The following is a 24,965-nucleotide window of genomic DNA, read 5'->3' as shown; positions in this document are numbered from 1 at the left end:
CAATGCAAGCCGCCCTTCTGGACCCACAGACCCCACGGTGCTTAGAAAGTGCCAGAAGTCAGAAGCAGTGAGCTCTAAGTCCACTCAGGGCTGGTCATTCAACCTCCATGAGCCGTGGTGGCCTTACAAACACCCGGGAGGATAGTGGCAGCCCTCCCCACCGGTTCAGAGTAAGGCTCAGGGGCCCCACCCCTTTGTTCCCTCCCTCCCTCCCCACTGACCGCGTGCTCACGGCATGCCAAGCCCTGCTCCAGGTGCGGGCTCATGGAGGTAGACTCCGACTGGAGCTGGAGCTGTCCCTGCCCACGCCTGACTGCAGGGACTCAGCTGCAAATAAAAGCATGGGACGGGGGTCCTGGAAACCCCGGGGGGCTCCGTGTGTGCTCTGAAATGGAGCTTCACGGGACAGGCAGGTTAGACAGCCTCGCTCCTCATGGCTTCCGCCTCCCCCGCTCAGGCTCCTGTCACAGCCCAGGGGTGGGAATGCGTCCCCTGCTGCACTGGGGGCAGGGGGCACCCTGAGGCAGGCACCACTCCTCGAACTGCCCCCCATCAGCGGCAGAGCTGGGGGAAAGACCCACCTGCACCAACTCCGGGGGCAGGTGCACGGGTTCATGCTAACCGCACCGGGAAGAGGAGGTGAGAGCCTGACCTTGCTGAAAAAAGACTTAAGTTCTTCTGATTATGGAAAATCCTTCAAGAGAGGGTGAAAGCAACACAAGGCCCCCTAAGTGTGCATTAGAAGCCGTAAGTGGGTAGTCCGCGTCGACGCGTGAAAACGTGTATCGTTTTCAGAAGAATGAGGACTGACGGTGTCTCCCACACGTAGTACGCCCGCACGCGTGCACACACACACACACACACACACACACGCACGCCTCGGGCGTTGGGTGCCTCGGGCGTTAGGTGAGTCCCTCCCACACCACTCTCCCCGACCGTGAACAGGCACAGTGCCCTGGTGGCCGTGCTGGGGGCTGTGACAACATGGAGAGGATTCCGTACCACAGACCACGGTGTTATCAGGACAGTGGGCAAATGTGTCGGCAACGGCTGGAGGTGAGAGATAAACAGAGTTAAAGAATCAGGTTTACGGAATCGTTTGGTTAAATTGGTTAAATATCTAATTGCAATATCAATTTAAACATTATTATAGTGTCTTAGCACACACACAAAAAAAAAACGGAGCCTAATTTCTTTACAGGACGCAATTCTGTGGGTCAGGGAAATGGCAAAGAGTAAGAGGCACCCCAGAAAGGGAGGAGGTAGGGACCCTCTCTGTTCCCACAGCCCGTGGAAGGAGGCGGCCGACAACCGACGAGGACCTTCTCTGCCATCACACCCTGAGTCATCCCCCAGGTGGCCCCCAGGTCGGGCCCAGCTGGCGGCAGCGGAATCTAAACGGGCGTGTGGCCGCCCCAGGAACCCGCTCCCACAGTCTCTGCAAACACGCCCGACAGCCACGGACACTGACCTGCAGTGTAATTACGCGCAGAACCAAGAATAAAGAAATGCAGAGGTGGGCCCTGCCCTTAATGAGCCCAGCACCCAGTGAACTTGGACATTTGTCTGAACATTCTCGAAATAAACACATTTCAGTGGGGGAACTACCACGACAGGCAGACGCTGAGCACCATGCTGATGGTGGCTGGAGAGGCATTTCAGAACGGTTGTTTCAACGCTGCGGCTCATTTCGGTGAAAAGCAGTTACTCAAAACCACAGCACAGGATTGAAACCCGCGGTGCACTTAACACACCTGAAGGGGATTTGAGACTGTCCCAAACACCGTCTTGTTTTCCCAGGACGTTCTCCCAACTCACCCCTAGCACCGTGACACGGACTTCGCATGGGTCCCCACACTGATTCAGTTTATAGAAAGTGACCAGGTCAGGTATGACTCAGCGATCCACTTCTGGGTACTTACCAAAGGAACCGAGAGCAGTGACTCAAACAGATACTTGCACACCCATGTTCACGGCAACATTGCCCACAACAGCCAAGAGGTAGAAGGGGACTAGAGTTCACTGATGGATGCACGGACGACACAACGTGGCCCCTCCACCCCGCAGAATATCCCCCCGCCTCGACACGGAAGGACGTGCTGCCACTGGCTGCCACAGGGATGGGCCTCGAGGACAGTAGGCTGAGCAATAGAAGCCAGAGGCCAAGGGACAGACATTGTAGGATCCCACCTCTATGAGGACCCTGGAGTCGTCAGAGTCACAGACACAGCGAGTAGGAGGGTGGGCACCACGGGCGGGGGGGGGAGGAATGGGTGCAGGGTTTCACTCTGGGGAGGTGAGAAAGTTCCAGAGCCCGATGGCTGCACAACGGTGTGATGGCCTTAATGCCCCTGAAACAGACACTTAAGTGTTCAGATGATAAATTTTATGTTCTATGTATTTGACCACGATAAAAATACCGGCGGGGGATGTTACCAGGTCAGAGGAAAGGTCTGTGCTGTGCTCTCCTGAATTCTCCCCGCTTCTCCTTCATCGCGTACAAGAGTAACAGCGGCGCAAGCGGGGACCCGTGCTGCGAGGCACCGTGAGAAACTTCTCCTCTCCGAACACCGTCACTCCTCCCGTCTCCGTCACCCCACTATCCCTGCGCAGGCTCCTTCTGCACGGGGTGGCTGCTGCCGCCTGCCAACCGGCCTCCCGGACCTCCACCCCTCACCCCGATGCCACACTGACCCCGAAGAACCCAAATTCCTCTATCCTCAAACATCCACCATGGCTCATTGCTGCAGAAGTGGTAGCTCAACTCCGGGGCCTCACAGTGCGGGCCGCCAGACGCCACACTCACAGCCCATCCCCATCCCTGCAGGTGGCGGTGAAGCCACTGGATCCAGATCCCGACTCCTCCTGACCTCTGCCGCACAGCGTCCTCACCAGAGACAAGAACCGAGGGGACGTGGAATGACACGCGAACCCATGTGGCAATGAACGCCAGTGCTCAGTACCTCCTGTCTCGGGACACGCCCTGCACCCGTGCTGACGTCACGCGCTCTACCACGGACGTTCGAGCCGCACCCCATCCTTGAGGCCAGGCTCACACGCTGCCTTCCTCAGGACGTCCACCTTCACCTCACCTCACCTCCTGACGCTCTGTCCTCGTAAGGCCTTCGGCCTGCTGGCCTGGGGCCGGGGGGTCCCTGCTCTCGTCTCACACCGTAGGGTCACATGGTTCCCCAAAGGCAGAGCCATCCCGTCTGCCTGGTGCTTGCAGTGCCACGGCCAACTACGGGGGGAGCAGGTGTCCCAGGACGTCCCCAACGTGATGGCTCTTCAGTGACTCTAAAACCGGACTCAAGTTTGGGCATCTTTGCTGCCAACTCTTTTATAAAAAGGGGAACTTACAGAAGGGAAAGCGGGTGGTTTCTGGCCCCGTGGAGCCCGGGTCTGCGAGGCGGGCACCCAGAGGCCACGGGCTCAAACCTCAGTGCCATCTTGAAGCCAGCAGAGCAAGGACACCACACACCAAGGAGAGCTGGCGGGAGGACTTTGTGTGCGGCCAGCTCCTTGGGAACTGGGCCTCGAGGACCAGACGCTCCAGATTAAGGAGACAAGGTCACACCTGAGGCCCACACACCGCAGAACGACTGCACATTTCCCACCACTACAGGGCCACAGCCCAAACTGCCGATCAGTCTGACCCTGATGTTTGGAGAGAGCCTTCCGGGACCAGCCCACGGACCCCTCTACCGAGTCGGGAGCACCAAACGTGAGGACCCCAGGTTCAGTCACGTCCTCGAGGGGGAAGGTTACCGGAGCTGAATCCCCCAGCCAGTCTACGACAATCCCACCGAGCCTCACCTTGCTGACGGCAGGGAACAGAGTCTCAGAACAGACTCCTACTCACACCATCCCTGTGACAGCACATCCGTGATTCATAACCTTCTAGCAACAGCCGCGGCTAACGTCCTGCTTCTGCGACTGGGGCCTGAGGTACGGCCTCAAGCAGAAACCCCTTTCTAACCGCTTTCCCTTCTCAGAAATATCGGACAGTCAGAGAGCTCACGCTCATGCAGGATCTGTCCGCTACCCTTTTAAAAACACACGTGAGGCCTGATTTCAAACGTCGGTTCCTCCTTTTTGCTGAAGATGACCATGAACATTCCCTGCCTTCCCCCAAGTGTCTGAGGTCAAATCCCTCAGGGCCCCGTACCAAGCACCTGGCACTCTACCAGAATAACCACGAAAGCAGGCGGCAGAAGCAGGTGTAACCTTTACTCCATCCTCTCCTCCACTTTTCATATTAAATATCTGAAATATATTAATCTTAAAAAACAATATTAACACAGTACTCAAGGAATACAGGCAGTGGAGTAAACAGTAAGTCCAGATTGCAAAATCGTAGGTGGTTTTAAAAACCGGAGTGTGGGTACGGTCGATGCCGGGCGTCTCCAGCTGCCTCGTCAACGGACCATTGTGGAACTGCGCCACGGGTCAGACTGGGAGGGAAACAAAGCCATAAAAAAATATATGTGGCAACACGCCGCCCCGTCCTCGGGAGGAAGGTCGTGGGACGGCAGACCCTTTGTCCAGTTTGAAGAAACACCACCGGCCCCGTGTGCTTTGGTGTCTGGGCCTGTCCCCTGACGCCTTCAGTCTCTAAGCAGGTTTTCGGGCTTGGGGTAGCCGAAGAGGACGAAGTCAGCCTCGTAGAGTTTGTAGAGCTGCTGTCTCCAGGCCAGGGGAATGGTGGCAAACCAGTGCTCCTCCCAGCTGCTGGCAGTCCTGTTCCGGTAACTTGGCGGGAAGTGAAGGAGCTTGTCCACCTTCAGGAGCCGCAGGAGCTGGGCGGCGTCCTGCTCCAGGGTCTCCAGCTTCCCCACGAAGTCGTAGTCGATCTGGCAGGGGTGGCAGAGGCGGTGCACCTGCCGCCAGTGCTCGTTGAAGGGCGCCAGCTTCTCGGTGCGCGGGTCCAGCAGGTACTGGATGAAGTTGGCGAAGGACACCTTGAGGCCCGCGCTGAAGGCCTCGCTGACGGACGCGGGCAGGCCGGTGTGGTTGGCGTACATCTTCAGCATGGGCACCGCGAACTTGCGGTAGAACTCCTCGTTCTCCAGCTGGAACTTGCTGCGGAAGGCCGAGATGAGGCGGACGAAGGGGTCGCGCACGAACAGGAACTTGGTGTACTTCTTCAGCTTGATCTTCATCAGGTGGCGGGAGAACTTGCCGTAGCGACGCCAGAACTTGTTGAAGGTCAGGTGCGTGCTGGAGTTGTGCACGTACTCCCGGGGGATGTCCAGGGGGTCGCGGTAGGGGGCGCCCCGGTCCAGCAGGCTCTCGCTCAGCACGATCATCACACGCTTCCAGTTGGTGCAGGCCACCTTGGGCACGTAGCAGTAGATGACCCCGTGCCGGTCGTCCACGATGAGGTGGTTGAGCTCATAGTTGGGAATGTCATCGAAGGAGCGCTCCTTGGCGGGGAACACGAAGCTGGCGTTGGCGCAGAGCCCCCTGAGCACGCTCCTCCGCTCGGCTTGCTGCCCGCCCGGGTCCGGGCCCTGCTGGGCGTCGCGGGTGGACCAGTCGTAGCCCCTCACGCTCTCCTCCGCGTTGCTCAGCACGGGCCTGCTGGAGGCCGGCACGGAGGGCTGCTCCGTCCTTTTACCAGAAAGGGCGTTCTGCTTCAGGCCCCCGCCAAGCAGCTTCTGCAAAAACACGTCCACGTCTGACGCGAACTCCTTCTGTGGCCCGTGCAGGGGGGTGGGCAGTGGCTCCAGGGGGTGTGGCCTGGGGAAGGAAGTATGCAGGTAGAAGTGGGCGGTGCCCACGTTGTCCCAGTACACTATGATCAGAAGGACCATGAAGACGGACCCCAAGACCAGCCACAGGCGGAAGAGCCGGGTTTGGGTCATTCTGTCCGCGGACGGGGTGGGGAGACCCTTTCTCCTGGATGCTGTCACGTCAGCTTCATGGAGCCGGGACACTGCTCTCAGGACCCTGGAAAGGTAACACAGAGCTACGTTAAAGACTATGGTCCAGCTAGGGTGTCCTCTTGCAGTCTGACTCCGGCCGACGGGGCTGGCTGATGTCTTGGACCTCCCGTCGTGGTCCGTGTCCCTGCCCTGCCCCTCACACCTCCATCCTCCATGACTTAGGCTCTGTGAGGCTGCCGCCCCTCCGTGTAACAGGACTAACGCTGCTTCTAACACGGCTTCGAAGGGCCCAGAAGGACGCTGTGGCTGGCGAGGTTGCTGGAGATCCTTTGTCACCGAACTGACGAGGGGGAGCTGACAGACCAGGCTCGGGCAGGGACACAGACCCTCGTGGGCAGCAGGTGCCGAGGAAGGAGAGGCAGTCAGCGAAACAAAAACACAAGGTTAAAGTTGAATGCATACGACAACTTACAAAAATGCTAAAGACGTCCCAGCCCCTGAGAAAACCTTTTGCTGTGCACGTTTAATGCAAATAACCACATCGGAGAACAGGCTGCTGTGTGTGGCTGATGCGTGCTGGGCACCGTGCACCGTCTCTGCCCCCTCTATGTGGAAGGGGTGGAGCGCACTTGAGGTCGGAGGGGGGACAGGGACGGTCCACCGGGCAGCTGAAAGGGGGCCCATGCAAGAGCTTTCCAGACTCTAAGAGCACTGTTGGTGCCCCCACAGAAGAGCCAGACAGCGGCAGAGCCCCGGCCGGAGATGGGGAAAGGCTGCCTGATCTTCAGAAATAAAAGGGTGGTGGGAGGGCTAAGGGAGGGCAGGTGCAGAGTGGCAGCTGTGAATGTCAGCGGGTGCCTGGTCCGCACCCTGGAGAGGTCGACCAGCAGGCCCACTGGCTCACGCGTGGGGAGATGCAGGCCGGATGACGCATCTGCGGCTCCCTTACAACTTCCGCTGAAGGCTGTCCTTGACCACAGCCAAGGTCAATACGAGAAACGCCAGAGGAGCCCATCCTTGGGCCAGTCCTGTCGGACCAATATGCTGAGCACCAGTTCTGCCTCGGGCACTTGGCGAAGGGCTAGGGACACCACAGGGAAGACGCGGCGTCTGATCGAGTGCTGGGACGGAGAGGCTGCTTGGGCTGTAGGTAACCCCAGGTGGGGACGCTCGCCCGAAGAGGGGAGGACGCAGTCACGCCTCCAGGTGTGACTCCCTGCTTCCGCTCCTAGTTCCACCTGGAGGGGGCCGCTCCATTACAGATCTGCCCACTCACAACGAAACAACGAGAGATGTGACACAACCAACAGGCACAGGAAGGCTCGGAAAGGACAGTCCAGGGACCTGGCTGCTCAAGGAGCAACAGGGACACAAGCTTGCGAGGTTCCTTACTGCCTGTCCCATGTCCCAGAGGGCGCTGCCTCCAACCCTCAAGGACCAACAGGCACAGGAAAAAGCTCCAAGAAGAGCCTCTGAAGAAGAGCCCAGGCGAAAGACAGGCAAGAGTGGCTGCGGTAAAGGACTGAACCTTGCCCACCCTGCCCATGCCTCCAGGCCCTGCCTGACAGGAGTGTTTACTGGGGGCCTTAGGCTAACAATGTGATTGGCGGCTGGAGGGGCTTTGGGTCCCAGTGTCAGCCCGACCTCAGAGGGGCTGGAGGTTGAGGTCAGCCCTGTGGGGAGTCAACCGTTTGATGACAAAGCCCCAGGAGAGGCTGGACACGAAGACGTGGGGGGAGGACTCCACGCACGCGGTCCCTCATCAGTGGAAGCTGGAGTCGGTGTTGTCCAGACCTCCCCTGGGAGGGGACAACTCTTCCCCTGCGTCTCTTCTGCTGGCTTGTAAGCTGAATCCTTTGCTGTGATGAACCGTAACGGTGAGTACAATACCTTCCCGTGAGCTCCGCGTGTCCTTCCAGTGAATTATCCAACCTGAGGGAGGTCTTGGGACCCCACTCCCCATTTAGTATTGGTGTGAGGACTGAGAAGGTCTTCAGAACTGTTCCTAACCTTACGGTGACCTAACAACAGAAACATCTGTTTGGAAACACCTGCTTTACTTAGGCCAGACACCAGTGGAAAAGCCACCCCCACCGTCATAGTTCGGCAGGGCCTGGCAGGGAGCCGATCTCCCCCACTGGGCACCAACAGGCCGAAGAAGATGGTGCAAAGCGGGGTCGTCGCACTTGGACTCCCCTCCCCTTACAACAGGAGGGCCCGACGGGGAGCTGACCTCCACCTCCACACCGGGCCATCATCACTGGGATGGACGGATGTGGTAGGAGGTGGTGTTAGCTGGCACTCTGCTTCCTGTCCCACCAGGATGGAAAACATGTGTCACATATTAATCAACAGAGGTTAGCCACTGAGGGCCACCTGCCAGGGTCAGCCTACCCCTTGGTCTGCTGCCAGATCCCCCAGTGTGTGACTCTGCTTACCTCTCCCCCAGGTGGCAGTCCCCCAAGCCACCAGCAGAGCTGGCCCGCCCTGTCAGCAGCGAGAGCAGAACCTAGATTCAGAAAGATGAACAAATAAGCTGGAAAGAGAAGTTGAAAATCAGAGCTGGACACTGAGACTAGGATGAACGTCAAGCTTCCACCCGTGGGCAGGGAGCAGGCTTATCCTGTGTGGCTGCAGAAGACAAAACTCAGACACGGGTCCAGCCTAACGAAAGAATGGATGCACTCCTACCAGGTGGCCCGAACCTAGAATGTCCGTTTTTAAGGCATACTGGGAGCTCTGTCAGTGCGGGCACCAGAGCAGACACGGACGGAGCACGTCTTGGGGTGCTCCAGGGACAGCCCCCATCGCACACGCTCTCTGACTTCTTCCTATCCGAACCTCTCCGAGTCTGTATTCCTTGAATGCATTTGACTATGTACCTGGGACCTGATGCATTTTCACTAAATGAACCTAAAACTTCACAAGGCCGAAATCTGGAAGCAATCTCCACCCACCTGTGCAGCTGACGTTTATGCTCAGTTCATTTTGGTTTTTAATGGAGAAAGTAGTAACACGCGCTCCCGGTACAAAGGTCGGCATACAAAGGGTAGTGTGGGCTTTTATACGAAAGGTGCTGAAACAGACAAGTGACAGAGAAAAAAGGACATTCTGGTCATGTCACCTTCATCAGTCCTTCCCGAGCCCCCAGCACTCTCAGCGCACCCCTACAGAAAAGGCAACCCAGCCGGGGGCACAGAGAAGCCTGGCCGACCCCACCCCGTGGCAGCCCACAGCTTCGCGCACTATCACACGGGATGAAGGCAGTCACTGCGCCGTGAAAACCATGAGAAGCAGAGGTGCTCGTGTCTTACACGGCTGCTGCCAGAGGTCGGCGAGCTCCCTTTGAGGGCGTCACAGGTGTGCATGGAAGAATGCTTATAATCACACAATGTCACAGCCTGTCTGTAAAATTAGATCATAAGCACGTGCCACTGAAGTTTTCAAGACCATCCCCTCTGGAGGGTGTAAAAGACTGAGTGCTTTCTAGAGATGAAGGTGCAACCAAATCAAAAAACAAAAAAACAGGGGCGCCTGGGTGGCTCAGGTGGTTGAACGTCTGCCTTCAGCTCAGGTCATGATCTCATGATCCTGGGATCGAGCCCCACATCAGGCTCCTGGCCCAGCAGGGAGTCTGCTTCTCCCTCTCCCTCTCCTCCCTGCTTGTGCTCTGTCTCTCTCTCTCTCAAAATAAATAAAATCTTTAAAAAAATAAATTAAAAAAAATTTTTTAAGTTTTGCCTAAGGCTGAGAAAGCAGCAAAGGGAAAAAGTGACTGAGAGGTCACGTGATTTGAGAGCTCGGCTTCCAGTTTTAAGATCAAGACTCACAGCACCATGGACGGGTGCAGAGTCCCCGAGTCCCGTCCGTGGGCACAGGCACCAGCCACACGTCAGGGACCGCGCCTCCATGTGTGTACCGAGAATGCCAAGAGCCAGGTAAGTGAATTATGCAGTTACAAGGAAGAATCTAAAATTACAGCGCATGATATATAAGCAACGCCCTGTGCTTGTTTCTCAGCCACGCAGCAGCACACGCACGCTGACAACACCAGGGCCCACAACGGACTCTGTACTAATCATTTCCTATGACTTCAGTTCAATTGCAAGGAAAAGGCACGGCCGATTGTTTTTAGGATCATATGATATGTACAGATAATACCTTTTTAATAGAGGAGCTGCCCCTTAAAGGGCTCGTACCACCAAGTGCCGGGCACTCGGAGGAGCGCGCTGCCCTCGTACGTTCCTTCAGGCCCCTCTGCACGTGACCTCAGGGCGGGCAGCACGACCCCCTGACAGCTGAGGAGCCTGAGGCCCAGAGGTGTCACATCAACATCTGGATTCAAGCCTCACGCCAAAAGTCAAGCCCCACACACGCTCCCGCGGCTCTGCTGCTGCATGTCCTCGTTCTTCTGAACCGCTCTGTGCGGTGTAAGTGGCGCACAAGCGCGTGCACCAACGTCACGCTTCATGGGCAGTCTGATGCCCTGGATGCACACATGCGCCCGCGACGCCATCACCACGGTCAGAGAGTGAACCCTCCATCGACCCCCCGAGCTCATTCCTGCCCCTTCACATCCTTCTCCCCAGCTCATCCCTCCCCTCCAGCCACTCCTCTGTTTTCTGTCACTATAAATTACTTCGCATTTTCTAGAGTGTTCTATAAATGGAATCACACAGGATGAGCTTTGAGAGTCATCCGCGTGGTTATACAGATCCACAGCTCCTTTTTTCTGGATCTGCGTGGTACTCTGCTGTAGGAAGCATTTACATACAGCAGTCCTGCTACGACACAGGCTCACACACATCCACCCCCCTCCCCCCCCAGGGACTGAAGTCACACGAGCAAGTGTCTTCTTAGTCCAAGTCCAAGCTGCGGAACAGAAGGGGCTTAGAAGGATCGTGCTTCCTGAGAAGCTCAGTGCCAACAGGTGCGTGTCTGTCACGCACGGGTGCGTGTTTCCTGGCTTCTCTGACCCAACAGATGCGGAGGCGCTGGTGCTGGAGGCAGAGGTCACAGCGGAGTAAGCCGCCGTCAGCCTGCAGCGAGCCCTCCGTCTCCCGTCGGGTGAGTCCGTCACCCAGCAGAGGGGAAGCAGACGCGTCTGACGTTCCTCTGTTGCCTGTCCCGAACGTGGTTCTCTAAGTTCAAAGAAAGCTTGTCTTCTCTTAAGTCGCTCTGATTTTTTCCTTATTTGTGTATTAGCACCAACCGTTATCATCTTTTAGTCTTTCATAAGCTCAACGTCTGAAGTTTTGTTCTGAGTCCATAAATGACCTACGTAAGTAGCACTGGGCACGGTGAAGCGCTCCAGCTAAGGAGCGAGGAGCCCCGTTCAGGTCCCGAATTTCTCACCGCCCGGCCCTGGACCAGCAGCAGGTCACGGGGCAGCCCCCAGGGGGCTCTTCTCATCCACGCAGTGAACCTACAGCTTATATCGTAAACAGCGCGTCAACTAACTGATTTATAATGAGGCTCATACCTTGCTTCACGCAGACTAGACCACTCAGCGGGCCTGTGGATCGTTGCAGGGAGCGTTCCCGGCTTAGGGGCCGGCCATCAGTAAGCAGGGACTGCACACGCAGAAGAGGGCCCCACCACCACCACCAGCCCCAAGACAGTGTCGGCAAACCTCCCTACGCAGCGGGCGTCTGGGTGATTCGGACCCACTGCTTCATGGCTTTCTGTATTTGTTTCTGTTTACACTGGGCATTGATTGGTTTTTACTATGAGAAAAAACAAACATTTTTCCTTTTACAAAAGACACATAGCAATACAAAATTAAGGCATTAAAACACTGAAAGAAAAAAATCAGCCAATTGAACGTCATACAAATTAGAAACTTTTGTGCAACCAAAGGCACTATCCACAGGGAAGATTTCTGCAGAATGGGAGAAAATGTTTGCAAATCAATTATCTAATGAGGGCTTAATATCCCAAATAAATGGAGAACTCATAATGCTCAAAAGAAAAAAAACATCAAACAACCCAATTCAAGAAAAGGCAAACAACTTGAACAGATGTTTCCCTGAAGACCTGCAAATGGCCACGGGCACGTGAAAAGATGCTCCCCATCACTCGTCCTCAGCGAAACGCAAATCAAGATCACGGTGAAGCACCGCCTCACACCCATCGGGATGGTTCCAATCAACAACAAAACAAGACGGGCGCCTGGCTGGCGCAGCCCGTGGAGCGTGCAAGTCCTTATCTCGGGGTTAGGAGTTCGAGCCCCACACGGGGTGTAGAGCTTACTTAACAACAAAACAAAAACAAAACCAGAAAGTAAGTGTTGGCCAGGATGCGGAGAAACTGGAACCCCCTGGCCCTATTAATGGGACTGCAAACGGGTGCAGGCACTGTGGCAAGCAGGACGGAGGCTCCTCAAAATATTAAAAATCGAATGACCATATAAAATGACCACACGATCCAACAATTCTACTTCTGGGTCTATATTCAAAAGAACTAAAAGCAGGGTCTCAAAGCGGTCTTTGTACAGCTGTGTTCACGGCAGCACACTTCACGACAGTTAACAGGTGGAAGCATGCCAGCGTGCACGGAAGGGTGAGTGGTAACAAAGTGTGGTACGCACACACACACGTACAACCGAGTATCACTCAGCCTCCAAAAGGAAGGAAATTCTGGCAGCCGCTACGACGTGCACGAACCTACAGGACCTGCTGCTGAGTCACGAAGGACAGATGCCGTGTGATTCCGCCCCTATGAGGTCCCTAGAGGGGCATTACATTCCCTGAGACAGACTGGAGGTTACCAGGGGGCGGGGAGGGGATGGGGCGGTCAAGTGTTCAACAGGGACAGAGGATCGGTTTGGGAAGCTGAGATGAGTTCTAGAGACGGAGGGCGTGACGGTTGCACAGTGAGGATGTGCTCCATGCTACTGTATGCTTAAAAATGGTTAAGATGACGACATTTATGTTATGTGTACTTTACCGCAATAGAAAAATTGGAAAAGAATGAATTAGAGCTACAACAGTGGACCTGGAGGAACGGACGAGAGGTATTGTTGAATAAATAAAGCAAAATGCAGGACAGTGTGCACAAAATAAACGCACGAATCAAAGTAAATAAAATGTACAAAGACAAGGACGCCTTCAGTAGGGAGAGGTATAAGGAACAAAGGCTATAAACCGAGCGCCACAGCTTCACCTCACGACCCTGCACAAAAGCTCAACGGGCTGACTTTACCTGCAATTTGTTCATCAAACAAATGTTAAAAGTTTTAGAAACGTACGATGAGGGGGTGGGTGCATGACAACAAGACAAGCCTTCCCTCTGGGACACCCAAACCCTGTGCGTCTGGCTCTTCACCGGTGACACCGGTCCTGGGAGCCTCGTCTCGCCCTGGAGTCCTGCCCCAGAACCAGACTGCCTGTGGGGCAAACCCTTCTAGGCCTTTCCAGACCAAGGTGATGAGCACCTCAACCCCAAGCTGAGGCAGCGCTTGCCGATGAGGCTGAGGCCACGGGTCGTGTTTCACGTCAGGGAACAAGGGCAGGCCTGGGTGTTGTCCTCTCTAACCTCAAACAAGCCGCATAAACAGCAGTTGTGGAGACGAACGGGTTGTGCGAGCAGTGCCTGGAGAGGAAGGGGCTGTGCTGCTCAAACACGTGCCACAGCCCCTCGGGCCGCCAAGAGAGAGCAGAGACACGAGCACGACCGCGCAGCTCCGCCAACAAGCTGTACTTGCTAAAATGCAGCGGGGTGTGCGCGAGCCTGGCCCAGGCACGGAGGCAGCAGGAGCCGGGGAAGGTTCCAGGGAACACTCCGCGGCCTTCTGGGGAGGAGGGCGGCACCTGGCACGAGCCAGCTGAGAACTGAAGCCGGGAGCCTGCGGACGCAGAAGCAAGTCAGGGAACACCACTGACCTCCCAGTAGCATTCATTCAAAAAGGAAGGGCGGTATCTCCAAACACGAATCCCCCACGACTTCAAAAAGCCATCCCCAAAAAGCCTCTTGCTTCCGAAGCAGCGAAGCCCGAAGGGGCTCTGCAGAGGAACGACTGACGGTGGGCTGGCCGCGCCAGTCCCAGGCTTCTGCCTCCAGCACGAGACGCGACAGCAAGGTCTCCTCCAGCAGCTTCCGTCTGTCGGTGCCCTGTGAGCGCTGATGGAACAGTCAGCCCTCACGTTAGCGCTCGCCCCAAACAAGGCGGCCTCAGCTCGGGGAGGGGCTGCTAAACACGCCTCTTCACCCGGACACGGCGGCAGGGGCCCCACACCGGCTGCCCTTCAGGGCCACGAAGGGCAGTCTGCAGCAGCCAGGGGGCTGAGCTCCCCTCCCCGCCGTTCCGGCGTGTGCCATTACCGGGAAGAGTGGGCCACGTAGCCAGGCCCACGTGAGGACCTGTGCGGGGGCGCTTTCCACACAGTCTGTAACAGACTGATGACCTTACACGACAATAAGGTCAGGAGGTATGTGCTGGTTGCTTCTGCGTCCCCTTCACTGGTCACACAGCATTCGGAGGGTCTGTGAGGGTGTTCTTGGTTGAAACTGACCTCCGATTCAGTAGACTGAGTCAGGCAGACGGCCCTTCCCAGCCTGGTTGGGCCTCGCTCCATCGGCTGATGGCCTGAATAGAACAAACAGGTGAAGGAGACAGAATTTCCTCTCTGCCTGACAGTCTTTGAGCTGCGACAGAAGTCTCCTGCCCTCAGACTTGGACTCGGGCTGGAACATACCATCAGCTCTTCCTCGGTCTGAACTTCTCGGCCTCTATAATCACACGAGCCAATTCCTTAAAATAAATCTCTTTACACACACCCTACGATTCTGTTCCCTGGAGAACCCTAATACATATATTTGCTTTGTCACTTGGACTGGGGTGTGTGTGTGTGTGTGTGTGTGTGTGTGTGTGTTTACTATGCATTATAGACAGGAGTGATTGAACCAGTGAGAACTAAACAGAAAGTGTTAAGAAACAGAGGGCACCTGGGTGACTCCGTCAGTCGAAGGCCTGACTCTTGGTTTCGGCTCGGGTCATGATCTCAGGGTCGTGGGATCGGGCCCCGTGTCAGGCTCTGTGCTCAGCATGGAGTCTGCTGGAGATTCTCTCTCTCCCCCTCTGCCCCTCCCCTGACTCGTGTGCATGCGCTCTCTCTCTCTCTCTCTAAAAATAAATAAATAAATCTTTTTAAAAAGTATTAAGAAATGGATATAAAGTTAGTTGCCATGGTGGAAAGGAATGTCAAATGCACAGAATTACAGCCACTACCCAATATGAGTATTCCAGAGGGAGGGGTTGAGATTAATTTTTTCCCCATATAGATACCCAGCTGTTCGAGCACCATTTGTTTAAAAGACCGTTCTTTCCTGATTAAATCACTTTGGCACCTCTGCTTCTCCTTTTCTTTTTTAATCAGGTTTACTGAGGTCTGATTTACATACAAGAAAACTCAGGCTTTATAACTGTAGAGTCTGATGAGCTGGCAAATGTACACCACTATTAAGATACATTACAGTTAAGATCCAGAACATTTCCATCACTCTTACGTTCCCTCCTCCTTCCCCAACACGCAGCTCTAGGCAACTACCAATCTGTTTTGTGTGTTGGTTCTGCCTTTCCTACAATGTCACCTACAGGAAACCATGTAGGACGCAGGCTCTCCCGTTCTCAAGACGCTTCTAAGATTGGTCCGGGTTGTTGCTCACGTCAGTAGTAAGTTCCTTTTTTATGGCTGAGTAGTATTCCGTTACATGGGTATACCACTGTTTATCCATCTACCAACTGATGGACTTTTGGGTTGGTTCTCTTTTTTGACCACTGTGAATAAAGCTGGTATCAACTCTGTTTGCATACAGATCAGATTCTTTTTTTATGCTAAGACTTTTTAAAAGTCAGAAAAGTTGGTATTAAAAAACATCAAGCAGGGGCGCCTGGGTAGCGCAGTCGTTAAAGCGTCTGCCTTCGGCTCAGGGCGTGATCCTGGCGTTCCGGGATCGAGCCCCACATCAGGCTCCTCCGCTATGAGTCTGCTTCTTCCTCTCCCACTCCCCCTGCTGTGTTCCCTCTCTCGCTGGCTGTCTCTCTGTCACATAAATAAATTAAAAAAATCTTAAAAAAAAAAAAAAAACATCAAGCAGATTTTTTCAGTTCCTAGAAGGTTCTACAAGAACCATAAAAGTAGATACGCTACAATAATGCTCAGGGACTCTATTTAAAGACCAATCAAACCAATCATTAAAATATGATATACAAATCTTAGATTACTGATGATTTTTCAATTACAAAATTTTAAGGGCTCAAGGGATTATAGAAAGTTTGCAGGATACAAAGTTAATACACAGAAATCAACTAGTTTCCTATATACCAGCAATGAGCAAGTGGAATTTGAAATTAAAAACACAATTCCATTTATATTAGAACTCCCCAAAATAAAATATTTAGGTATAAATAACAAAATCTGTGCAATCTGTATGGAAAACTACTCCGTGTGTGTGGACAGAAAGACTCCATGTTTGTCAAGATACCAGATCCTCCCAGCTTAATCTACAGATTCAGTGCAATCCCAATCAAAATCCCAGGAAGTTATTTTGTTATTTTCAACAGTTTCTAAAGTTTGTACGTGAGGGAAAAGACCCAGAATAGACACCACAATACTGAAGAATAAAGCTGGAGGACTGACTACCCGACTTCAAGACTTATCACAAAGCCACAGTAATCAAGAGTATGTGGTATTGGCAAGAGAACAGAGAAAAGATCAGTGGAAAAGAACAGAGAGCCCAGAAATAGACCCCCCATAAATACAGTCGACTGGGCTGTAGCAAAAGCAATGCAATGCAGCAAAGACAGCCTGCCTCAATTACGAGTGCCGGGACAACCGGACAGCCACACGCAGAGATAAACACGGAGAAGAATCCTGACACAGTCCTTACTGCCTTCACAAAAATTAACTCAAAGCGGGGGCGCCTGGGTGGCTCAGTCATTAAGCGTCTGCCTTCAGCTCAGGTCATGATCCCGGGGTCCTGGGATTAAGCCCCGCATCAGGCTCCCTGCTCCATGGGAAGCCCGTTTCTCCCTCTCCCTCTGCCACTGCTTGTGTTCCCTCTCTCGCTGTCTCTCGCTCTGTCAAATAAATAAATAAAATCTTAAAAAAAAATTACCTCAAAGTGGATCACGGACCTAAATGTACGGTTCAAAACTATAAAACCCCTAGAAGATCATAGGAGAGAGCCCGGATGACCTTGGGGGTGGCGATGCCTTTTAGATACAGCACGAAAGACTTGACCCATGAGCGCAGTGACTGTCCACACGAAGACGGGTACGCGAATGCTCACTGCAGCTCTGTTCGGAGCAGCTACAAACTGAAAACAACCCAGAGGTCTTTCAACAAGGGCATGAACACACGAACCGTGGTGTCCTCGCTCAGCGGAAAACTACCCGGCAGTAAAGCAGACTGAGCCACTGATTCATGAATCGGTGCATGCAACACCGATGAGTCTCTCAGATACTGCGGCGAACAAAAGAACCCAGACACAGAAGAGTACATTCCACGTGACTCCACTTACAGGAAGTTTTCAAAAGACAGAAACAGGGACAGGAGGAAACTGGGTGATGGAGATATTCGGTTGTTTTGACAGCAACGGTGGTTACACAGGTGGATGTATTTGTCCACATTTGTCAACCTACATTTAAAAAGTGTGCACTTTACTGCATGTAAATTATGCTTCAATATATATGATTTCAAGGAAAAAAATGTCAGCAGCCTCATTAAGTCCATCTCCAGAAGCTAAATCTTTCCAATGTGAACACCACGACCTGGCTCTCACCAGTTTCCACAATACAGGATGCAAACATCAGCCCCAGAAGTCCCACAGACATTTACAGCGCGGGAGGAAGAGGGACGGCATTCTGGGGCCCAGTCCAGTCTCTGCTGAGTGGCCTGAGACATCACCTCAAGTCTCAGTCTCAGCTCCTCGCCCACAAAACCCCACCGACCGAGGTCTCTCTGCTAACCAGAGCTACTGAGAACATGAACACGATAACATATGAACTATTTGGTAAAATATTAAGCCACTCTCTTTGGACTAGGCCACTGGCCTTATTTATTTTCCCATCTTTATTGGGCCCTCAAATATTTGTATTCTATTAATACGACGTTATTTCTTATTACTCGTACTTTCTACCAACCGCCAATTATCACCAAAGAAGTCTCTATGCTTTCAACTGATTTTATCATAATTACAACAATGGCTAATATGTTTTCAAAAGTGATAGCGTAAGGTCTTACGTATATTAATTTATTTAATCCTCACACTAACTGTGATAAAATTGGGGCAAAACCTTCAGGCAACTTGCCCAAGTCCACATAGCAAGTGCCTGTGGAGAGCTGGCGTTTGAGCCCAGGCAACTGATTGAAGAGCCCACTCTCCGACAGCCAGCCCCTGGCAGCCTCTAGAGGAGATATTCACGCACAGTTGCTTGGGTTTTGGTAGACACTCAGATTTTTATTAATTTATTTCTGAGAGAATTTGCTTCTTCTTGTCCAAATAACCAACTTCTGAGCGTTAAATCAAGTGACACGGACTTCATTAAGAAGTCCAAGAATGTTTCCAGTTTTATTTATTTATGCGACTGGCAAAAAGACCAGAAACTACCCACTTCTTTTCCAGCTTTGCAAACACTATATAAAGCAAAGAATTCACTGCAGTTCCCATCACTGTAGTCAACAGAAATTTGGAAAGTTTCTGTGAGTGGTCTCAACACTTACTCTGCGCCGTGTCTGCCTCTTCAGAGCTGGATTAAAACCTCCGCAGCAAAACAGACTTTCGCCTGACGCCACCAGCACTAGCGTTCATCTGTCTATAGAATTAGTTCATTTGTAATCAGTTAACCCCGAGAACGACATCTGACATATCCACATAAAAAGAAGTAATACACGGTCACGTGGCTGAAACAGAAGGTTAATGTGCATCCCGGGAGACCTGAATGAAAATTGAGCCCAAAGTTGGCCTTTGAAGTAAAGGAACTTCCCCCCTGGAGCTGGGCCCAGGGCATGGAGGGCTATCCGCTCACACTGGTCTCTTGGCCCCTGGTCCCTAAGCCCCACTGATATCTCCATGTAGATGGGCTCTTAGGGCACACATACCAGTCCCGTGTTCTCAAACTTCAAATTCTTAGAAGACAGGGAACATATCTCTTGTACCTTCTACCTTCCTCACAAGACTCAAGAATTTGCGGCATGGCATTTGACTCTGGAGTCCAAACGAGCGCTCATTTCTCAGAGTTGAGTTAATCTGAATAAACTATTTCAAGGGAAAATAAATGATGACAAATTTCACCACAATTAGTTAAAAAACCTGCATGGAGCTTTACCTCCGAAATATGACCAGACTCTAACCTCTTCCAGTCCCTCTAGTGCCCACCCCTCCCCCGCACCCTGGCCCAGCTGGCATCGGCTCTCACCTGCATGACTACAGCTGTCTCCAACCTGCCCTCTGTGCTTGAGCCCGTACAACCCATGTTCAACATGGCAGCCACAGGTATTTCCTAAGTCAGACCATGCCACTTCTCTGCTCAAAATCCTCTGATCGCTGGACTCATTTCCAGTTCTTACAGTGGCTGCTGACAAGCCCTACCTGATGGGACCCCACACTCTCATTTCTTCCATTGCCCCAGTCTCTTGCCCCACTCCAGCTGCAATGGCCCCCTTGCTGTTCATTGGCTCCCACTGCCTGGCCCGCATCCACTGTCCTCTGCCTAGACGTGCACACCGGGGGGAGTCCGGTGGCTCAACCCTGCACTTGCTTCTGATCTCTGCTCAGAGCTCACCTCATTGGCGAGGCTTCCCTGGTCACTCCCCACCCTGCACTCCCCATCATCCAGACCTGCTTTTCCTCTGTGGCGTGTGTCATCACCTCCAATATTACACGTTCTTGGGCTTACTTGGTCACTGTCTGTCTGCACTAAAATATAAACTTGAGAAGGCAGGTGGCCTCAAGGCTTAGTACAGTGCTTGGTATACAGTAGGTACTCAATAAAGAGCTGTTACGGTAACAAAAAACAGATAAACACAACTGACCCTGATTTTATAATTTCCGAAACTCAGTGACAGGGAACCAAGAGTTCACAACAGTCCTCTTTCTACTTTTGAATATGCTTTAAAATCCCTTTATAGTAAGTTGAAAGAAAAATAAAATAGCTCGAGAAAGCACCCACACTCTGTGACCGCAGCCAGGAGACAGGATACAGAGAACAATGACAATAATGAAGAGGAAATGAACGAGTCAACTCTCCGGGCTGAGGAAAAGGGCCCGTGAGTGAGACCGAGCACCAAACACGGGCGAGATTCGGGGCTCCTCTTCCAGGGGAGCTGGACGCGCGGTGCGACTGCCTTTATCTTTACCGACGTTATGCACACACGTGTAGATGTGAAAGGACGAAATCATGCTGGGGAGTTTACCACAAACCACAGCAGCCCCTGTCCCTTCCCGCCACCCCCTCCCACCCTGTCGGCTGAATCGTGGGTGCTCCCCGCCCCCTCTGAAGAACAGGCTTCCGAGCCACCACTGGACTGGCTCTAGGTATGGGCCTCCCCCTCGGGGCAGGTGGAAGCGTGGTGTCTCCTCCCTCCCCCGGCCCCTCACACACCCATGCCCCGCTCACCCCCACACCGTCTCCAGACAGGCACACCATCGTTTCCATTAGAGCAATATTCGATGTTTACATAAATTATTATCATCGTGCAAAGGCTGTTCACAGCTGAGCCTTGCAGAACACCGTAATTATTTCTCTTTTCCTGCACAACGGTCTATTTTCCCTGGAACTAATAACAGTCTTATGCTCTCATTTGCTTTGTGCTGCATGAACTCATCACTAATCCAGCCGCAGCCCTGCCAGCTGTCCACATCTCCTCTCCAGATGTTCCAGCCCATCAGGTGTCCTGTCAACTTCACCTTCCCCAAGAACTCTCTCCCGGGGGGATCTGCCCCGGACAGGTGAGCACGCTGGCCTCCCTACCTCCTCTCAGGAAAACCCCATCTCCTCTGGCTCTGTCCTTCTAGATTCATCACCTCATTTCGGGAGAGCAAGCCTGTCAGTCACTTCCTTAAAGTACGTGAGACGTGAACTTTTGGAGCATGTCTGAAAATATCTTTATTCTACTCTCCTTTGCGTGAGTATAGAGTTTGAGGTGGGAGATATTTTCCTTCAGAATTCTGAAAGCCACGCTCTCTTGCCTTCCACCTTCCAGAGCTGCTGTGGACAGGTCTCCAAGGCATTCTGCTCTGTTCTGTGATGACCTGCCGGTGGCCTGTTTTTATTCTTTTTCTAGAAGCTAGCACAATCTTCCTTGTCCCAGAGTTCTGAGATTTCACAACAATGTGCCTTGGAGTGGGTGTGCACATCTCTCTCTCCATCCGCACTCTCACTACCCAAATTCTGAAACCGATGGCCTCACATGCATTTCCAAATAAATCCCTTGTTTCCCAAACTCTGACTCGTTACTGTGGAAACTCGGCATCCCTCACTGTGCAAACCTGCTCCCCACACGGCAAGGACCCACACTGGGAGCTGAACAGACGGGGAGAGCAAAGGACACCTGCCTCTTCACCCGCAGGGCCGGCCACCTGCGGGGCCCCTTGCACACAAAGTTTTGGCTCTAGGAAATTCTCTTGCATTATTTTTTGGACTGCCTCATCCTATTTTCTCTCTTCGTTTTTACTGAAACACATTATTCAGCTGTCAGCCTCCTGATCTGATCCTTTCCTTTCCTTTTTTCTCTCACTTCCCATCTTTGCATTTAGGTGCACCTCCCCCAGCCACTCGACTGTATCTTTCACCCACCAACTGGGCTTTTTATTTCTGCCATTGTGTTTTTTATATCCAAGAGTTCTCTTTTTGGTTCTTCAAGTGTTCCCCCCACTTTTTTTTTTTTTTTAATACAGCAGCCCGCTCTTGTCTCTTGCATACAGTAGTTCCTTCTCTCTGTGTGTGTATCTTAGTGAGGGTCCGCTTGTTCAGTTCTCTTCCTGCACACCCTCCACGGCCCACAAATGTGCGCTAAAGTCTTTACTTTCCAAATTAGAGGTGTCTTCACCTGTCCTTGGTTTTCTGTTTCTATCTAGTGGTAGGGCACCGGAAGAACTTGGAAGCTTTGAACCTTGGGGGGATGTTATTAAGTATGAGCTTCATTAGTGAGGGATCCACCTGAGCCTCCTTGCTGGGGACCCCCCGATGTCACTATTTTTAGGTCCTTTCTTCTGAGCTACTCACACTCCCCAAAGACTCTTCCACTCTCCTGCCTGAAGAGAGAAGTGCCAGCTGGTGGTGTTCTGGGAGCCACCGACTCTGCTCACTGCATCCCCCTGTGTTAGGCCTAGCAGCCACCCCTCTCCCCGACCCAACTATGCCTGGCATTTCCCACTCCTCTCTGAAATATTTGTCAAGTTCTCTAAACAGTCACAGAAACCGCCACCTTGGCTAACTGCAGGAAGGACGGAGCTGCTGTGTCAGCTATCAGGAGGCCCATCTACTGGCAAGTGGCTGAAGAACCAGCAGCCCTGGCCACAGCCGCAGCCACACTAAGTAGGTGTGAAACCAACTGCTAGCTTCTGAAAAGAAAGAGACAATTAAAAAATCAAAAAGAAGATGTAAGTTGTGGGTTTTTTTAATGATAAACTAGCTGCATCTGCTTCAGCAGTATCATTAACCGGTCTCTCCCACACAAGCACACTCGAGCCTCGAGACCTTTCTAGAAGACAATCAACCCCAGCTGTGGTGATATGCAGTAATGCCCATAAACTGCAGGCCCGGTGTCGGCCATGAGACTCGCTTCTCTTCCAGGACCTATCCCTTCCTAGCTGGTATTCCCCGGGCTTCTACCCCAGCCACTCTGTCTACGACAGGGTGTCTCATCCCGGATGGCCCAGAACACCATGAACTCTACAAGCCTAAAACCCAAACGCCCCTCCACACCCACTCTAGCACTTTTCATCACAGGCACCGGCTCTGTCCTTCAAGCAGCCGAGTGAGAAACCTTGGTTACTCTAGTGTTTTTCCTTTCCCCTTTGCCACACCCCACAGAGTGCCACACACTGTGGGCTCCCCTGCTTTGCTCTAATCTGATGACCCCACCACTCTCTCGGCCTCCGTCCCGAAGCCATTCTCCCTACAACGGCACCCACCTCGGTCTCCAGCTCCTCACACCCTGAACCCACATTCCCTGTTGTCCCTAGTGATACTTTTCTGAAACACGGACTTACCACATCCCACCCAAAACCTTGACCAACCCCTCACTGAAAATCAGGACAACAGCCCAAACTCTAGCCCTTCGATAAGAAACCTCTTTCTGGCCTTAGCTTCAGCCTCAATCCTCAAACCCCCTCTGGCAATGATCCAGAGACTTGCTCCCCCCCCCCCAACATCCCATTCACTTCCATGTCTCCACATGCCCTGCGGCCTCCACTTGGAATGTTCTCTCCAACCTTTACTCGTCCTCTAAGGTCCCCAAATCTGTCCGTCGTCTCCACCATGGAAAACTCCAACACCAAGAAATAAACTTCACTCTTCCCCCCTTTCTTTATTGTAAATAATTGCCTAGATGCTCCAGTCACGCTGCGTTATAATCAGCCTAACCTTATCACAGGCAGCTAGCCCAACTTGACATCTTGCAAATGATCAGAGGCTCAGTGGTTGCTGAACTGACGAAGCCAGCACACAGTAACAGCGAGCAGTATTGTGGGCCTGCAAATAAAAGCCCAAAGTCCTATAAACTAATCTGTAAGAAAACGAACCACCAAGCAATTCCATGCAGATGCGGTCTGAACGCACAGGAGCGCAGCCTTCCCGTAGCAATGAGCTAGGTGTGGGCTAACGCTATTGCGGTGCGCAGATTGCAACATGCAAGTGCATCAAACCCGCCCTTGTAACACCTCCATCCTACACAATGTGTGTCAACTCTACTTCAACTGAAAACAATGTCCTGACATCCCTGTGTGCTCTCCTTCTCCCCCCAGACCGCAGCCCTGACTCACACGCCCCACGCCAGGTGCTCACGGAGAAAGGGTTGCACTGTGTCCTGAGCGGGGGCAGGCGAGGGCCCGCTAAGCCGGTTCCCCGCCGCCCGCACCCACACTTTGGGGGGCAGTACTTCTAAAGGTGCGTCTGCATGCCCCCGTTCATCCCGGGCCTCCGGAGCCGGTCCAAGTGCAAGCATTGGGTAAATAATTTAATAAATCGCGGACACACTGTGGCTTGTTGTGCTCCGCGCCAGCGGAACCTCTGCTTGCGCCAATGGCTCGCCAATGATGCCCGGTGGCCAGGAGCCCGAGAGGGAGATGGAGGTACCTCTGTTAGTGGCCAGTGCACGGCTTCCTCGCGCGGGAGAGGCTGTCCCGCAGTTTCTGATTAGAGGATCCCTGGAGGGCCACCCCTTCAGGCCTCGCGGCCCCGCAGCGGCCGGCCTGGGGTCCCCCGGGGCGGGGCCGCGCAGCGCAAGCCGGCGGGAGGTGCCCACAGCCCTCCGGGAGGGCGGGGGTGGGCGGAGGGGTGGGGACGCCCGCCAAGCCCGGGGTTCCCCGCAGGGCCCTCGGAGCACTGCGGCGTGGGGACCGGCTCCGAGCACCGCGGAGCTCGCGTCCCCGCGCCCGCGGCACCCCACAAGGAGACCGGGAGCGCGCCTGCGGGGCGCCCCACCCGCCGCCGCCGCCCTCCAGCGCCGGGAGCCCCGGGGCTCAGAGAGGGTGCGAGCCGGGCCAAGGTCACACAGCGGCCGGCACGGGGGCTCGGCCCGGGGCCGCGGCGGACCTACCGGCGGGCTGAGGGAGGGAGCCGGGACCCGCCCGCCGCCCGCGCCCTGTCCCGCGCGCCGCCCCGCGCCTCGCGCGCCTCTATTCACCTCACCTCACCTCGTCGTCTTCTTCGTCGCCGCCGCCGCCGCCGCCCGCCGACCCTCCCGAGGCCCCCCTCCTCCGCCGGCCCCGCCCCCGGCGCTCGGAGCCCCGCCTCCCTCTCCACGTCTCGCGAGAAGTCGCGGCCCACGGAGGGGCCAAGGAGGCCGAGGGGCGCCCGCCCTCAACGCGCCTGCGCTCTCCGCACCCCGCCCCCGCCCTCCCCAGCCAGTG

At 53.8% G+C, this 24,965-nt stretch overlaps 1 protein-coding gene across 4 annotated transcripts; it reads right to left on the bottom strand.

Annotated features, from left to right (window-relative positions):
* Positions 1–4,209: 4,209 nt before the first annotated feature.
* Positions 4,210–24,814, bottom strand: CHST12 (carbohydrate sulfotransferase 12). Of its 4 annotated transcripts, XM_045813319.2 has the most exons (3): positions 8,846–10,448; positions 8,327–8,397; positions 4,210–5,952 (listed from the first exon to the last, which is right to left on the bottom strand). In XM_045813319.2, the coding sequence occupies exon 3, from the start codon at positions 5,865–5,867 to the stop codon at positions 4,608–4,610; it is 1,260 nt and encodes a 419-aa protein (XP_045669275.1). In that variant the 5' UTR covers positions 5,868–5,952; positions 8,327–8,397; positions 8,846–10,448; the 3' UTR covers positions 4,210–4,607. The 4 variants fall into 4 exon arrangements, with proteins under 4 accessions (XP_045669275.1, XP_045669273.1, XP_087722995.1 ...); XM_045813317.2 differs by lacking the exons at positions 8,327–8,397; positions 8,846–10,448 and adding an exon at positions 24,745–24,814; XM_087866869.1 differs by lacking the exons at positions 8,327–8,397; positions 8,846–10,448 and adding an exon at positions 24,750–24,807.
* Positions 24,815–24,965: the final 151 nt, after the last annotated feature.

This window comes from Ursus americanus, chromosome 2 (assembly GCF_024610735.1).
Source record: "Ursus americanus isolate L20-20 chromosome 2, mUrsAme1.1.p, whole genome shotgun sequence".
Taxonomy (NCBI): Eukaryota; Metazoa; Chordata; class Mammalia; order Carnivora; family Ursidae; genus Ursus; species Ursus americanus.
This window is presented reverse-complemented; position numbering and strand designations above follow the sequence as displayed.

Coding starts and splice junctions, on each gene's coding strand:
- CHST12 (XM_045813317.2), bottom strand. CDS start 5,867: ATGACCCAAACCCGGCTCTTCCGCCTGTGGCTGGTCTTGGGGTCCGTC.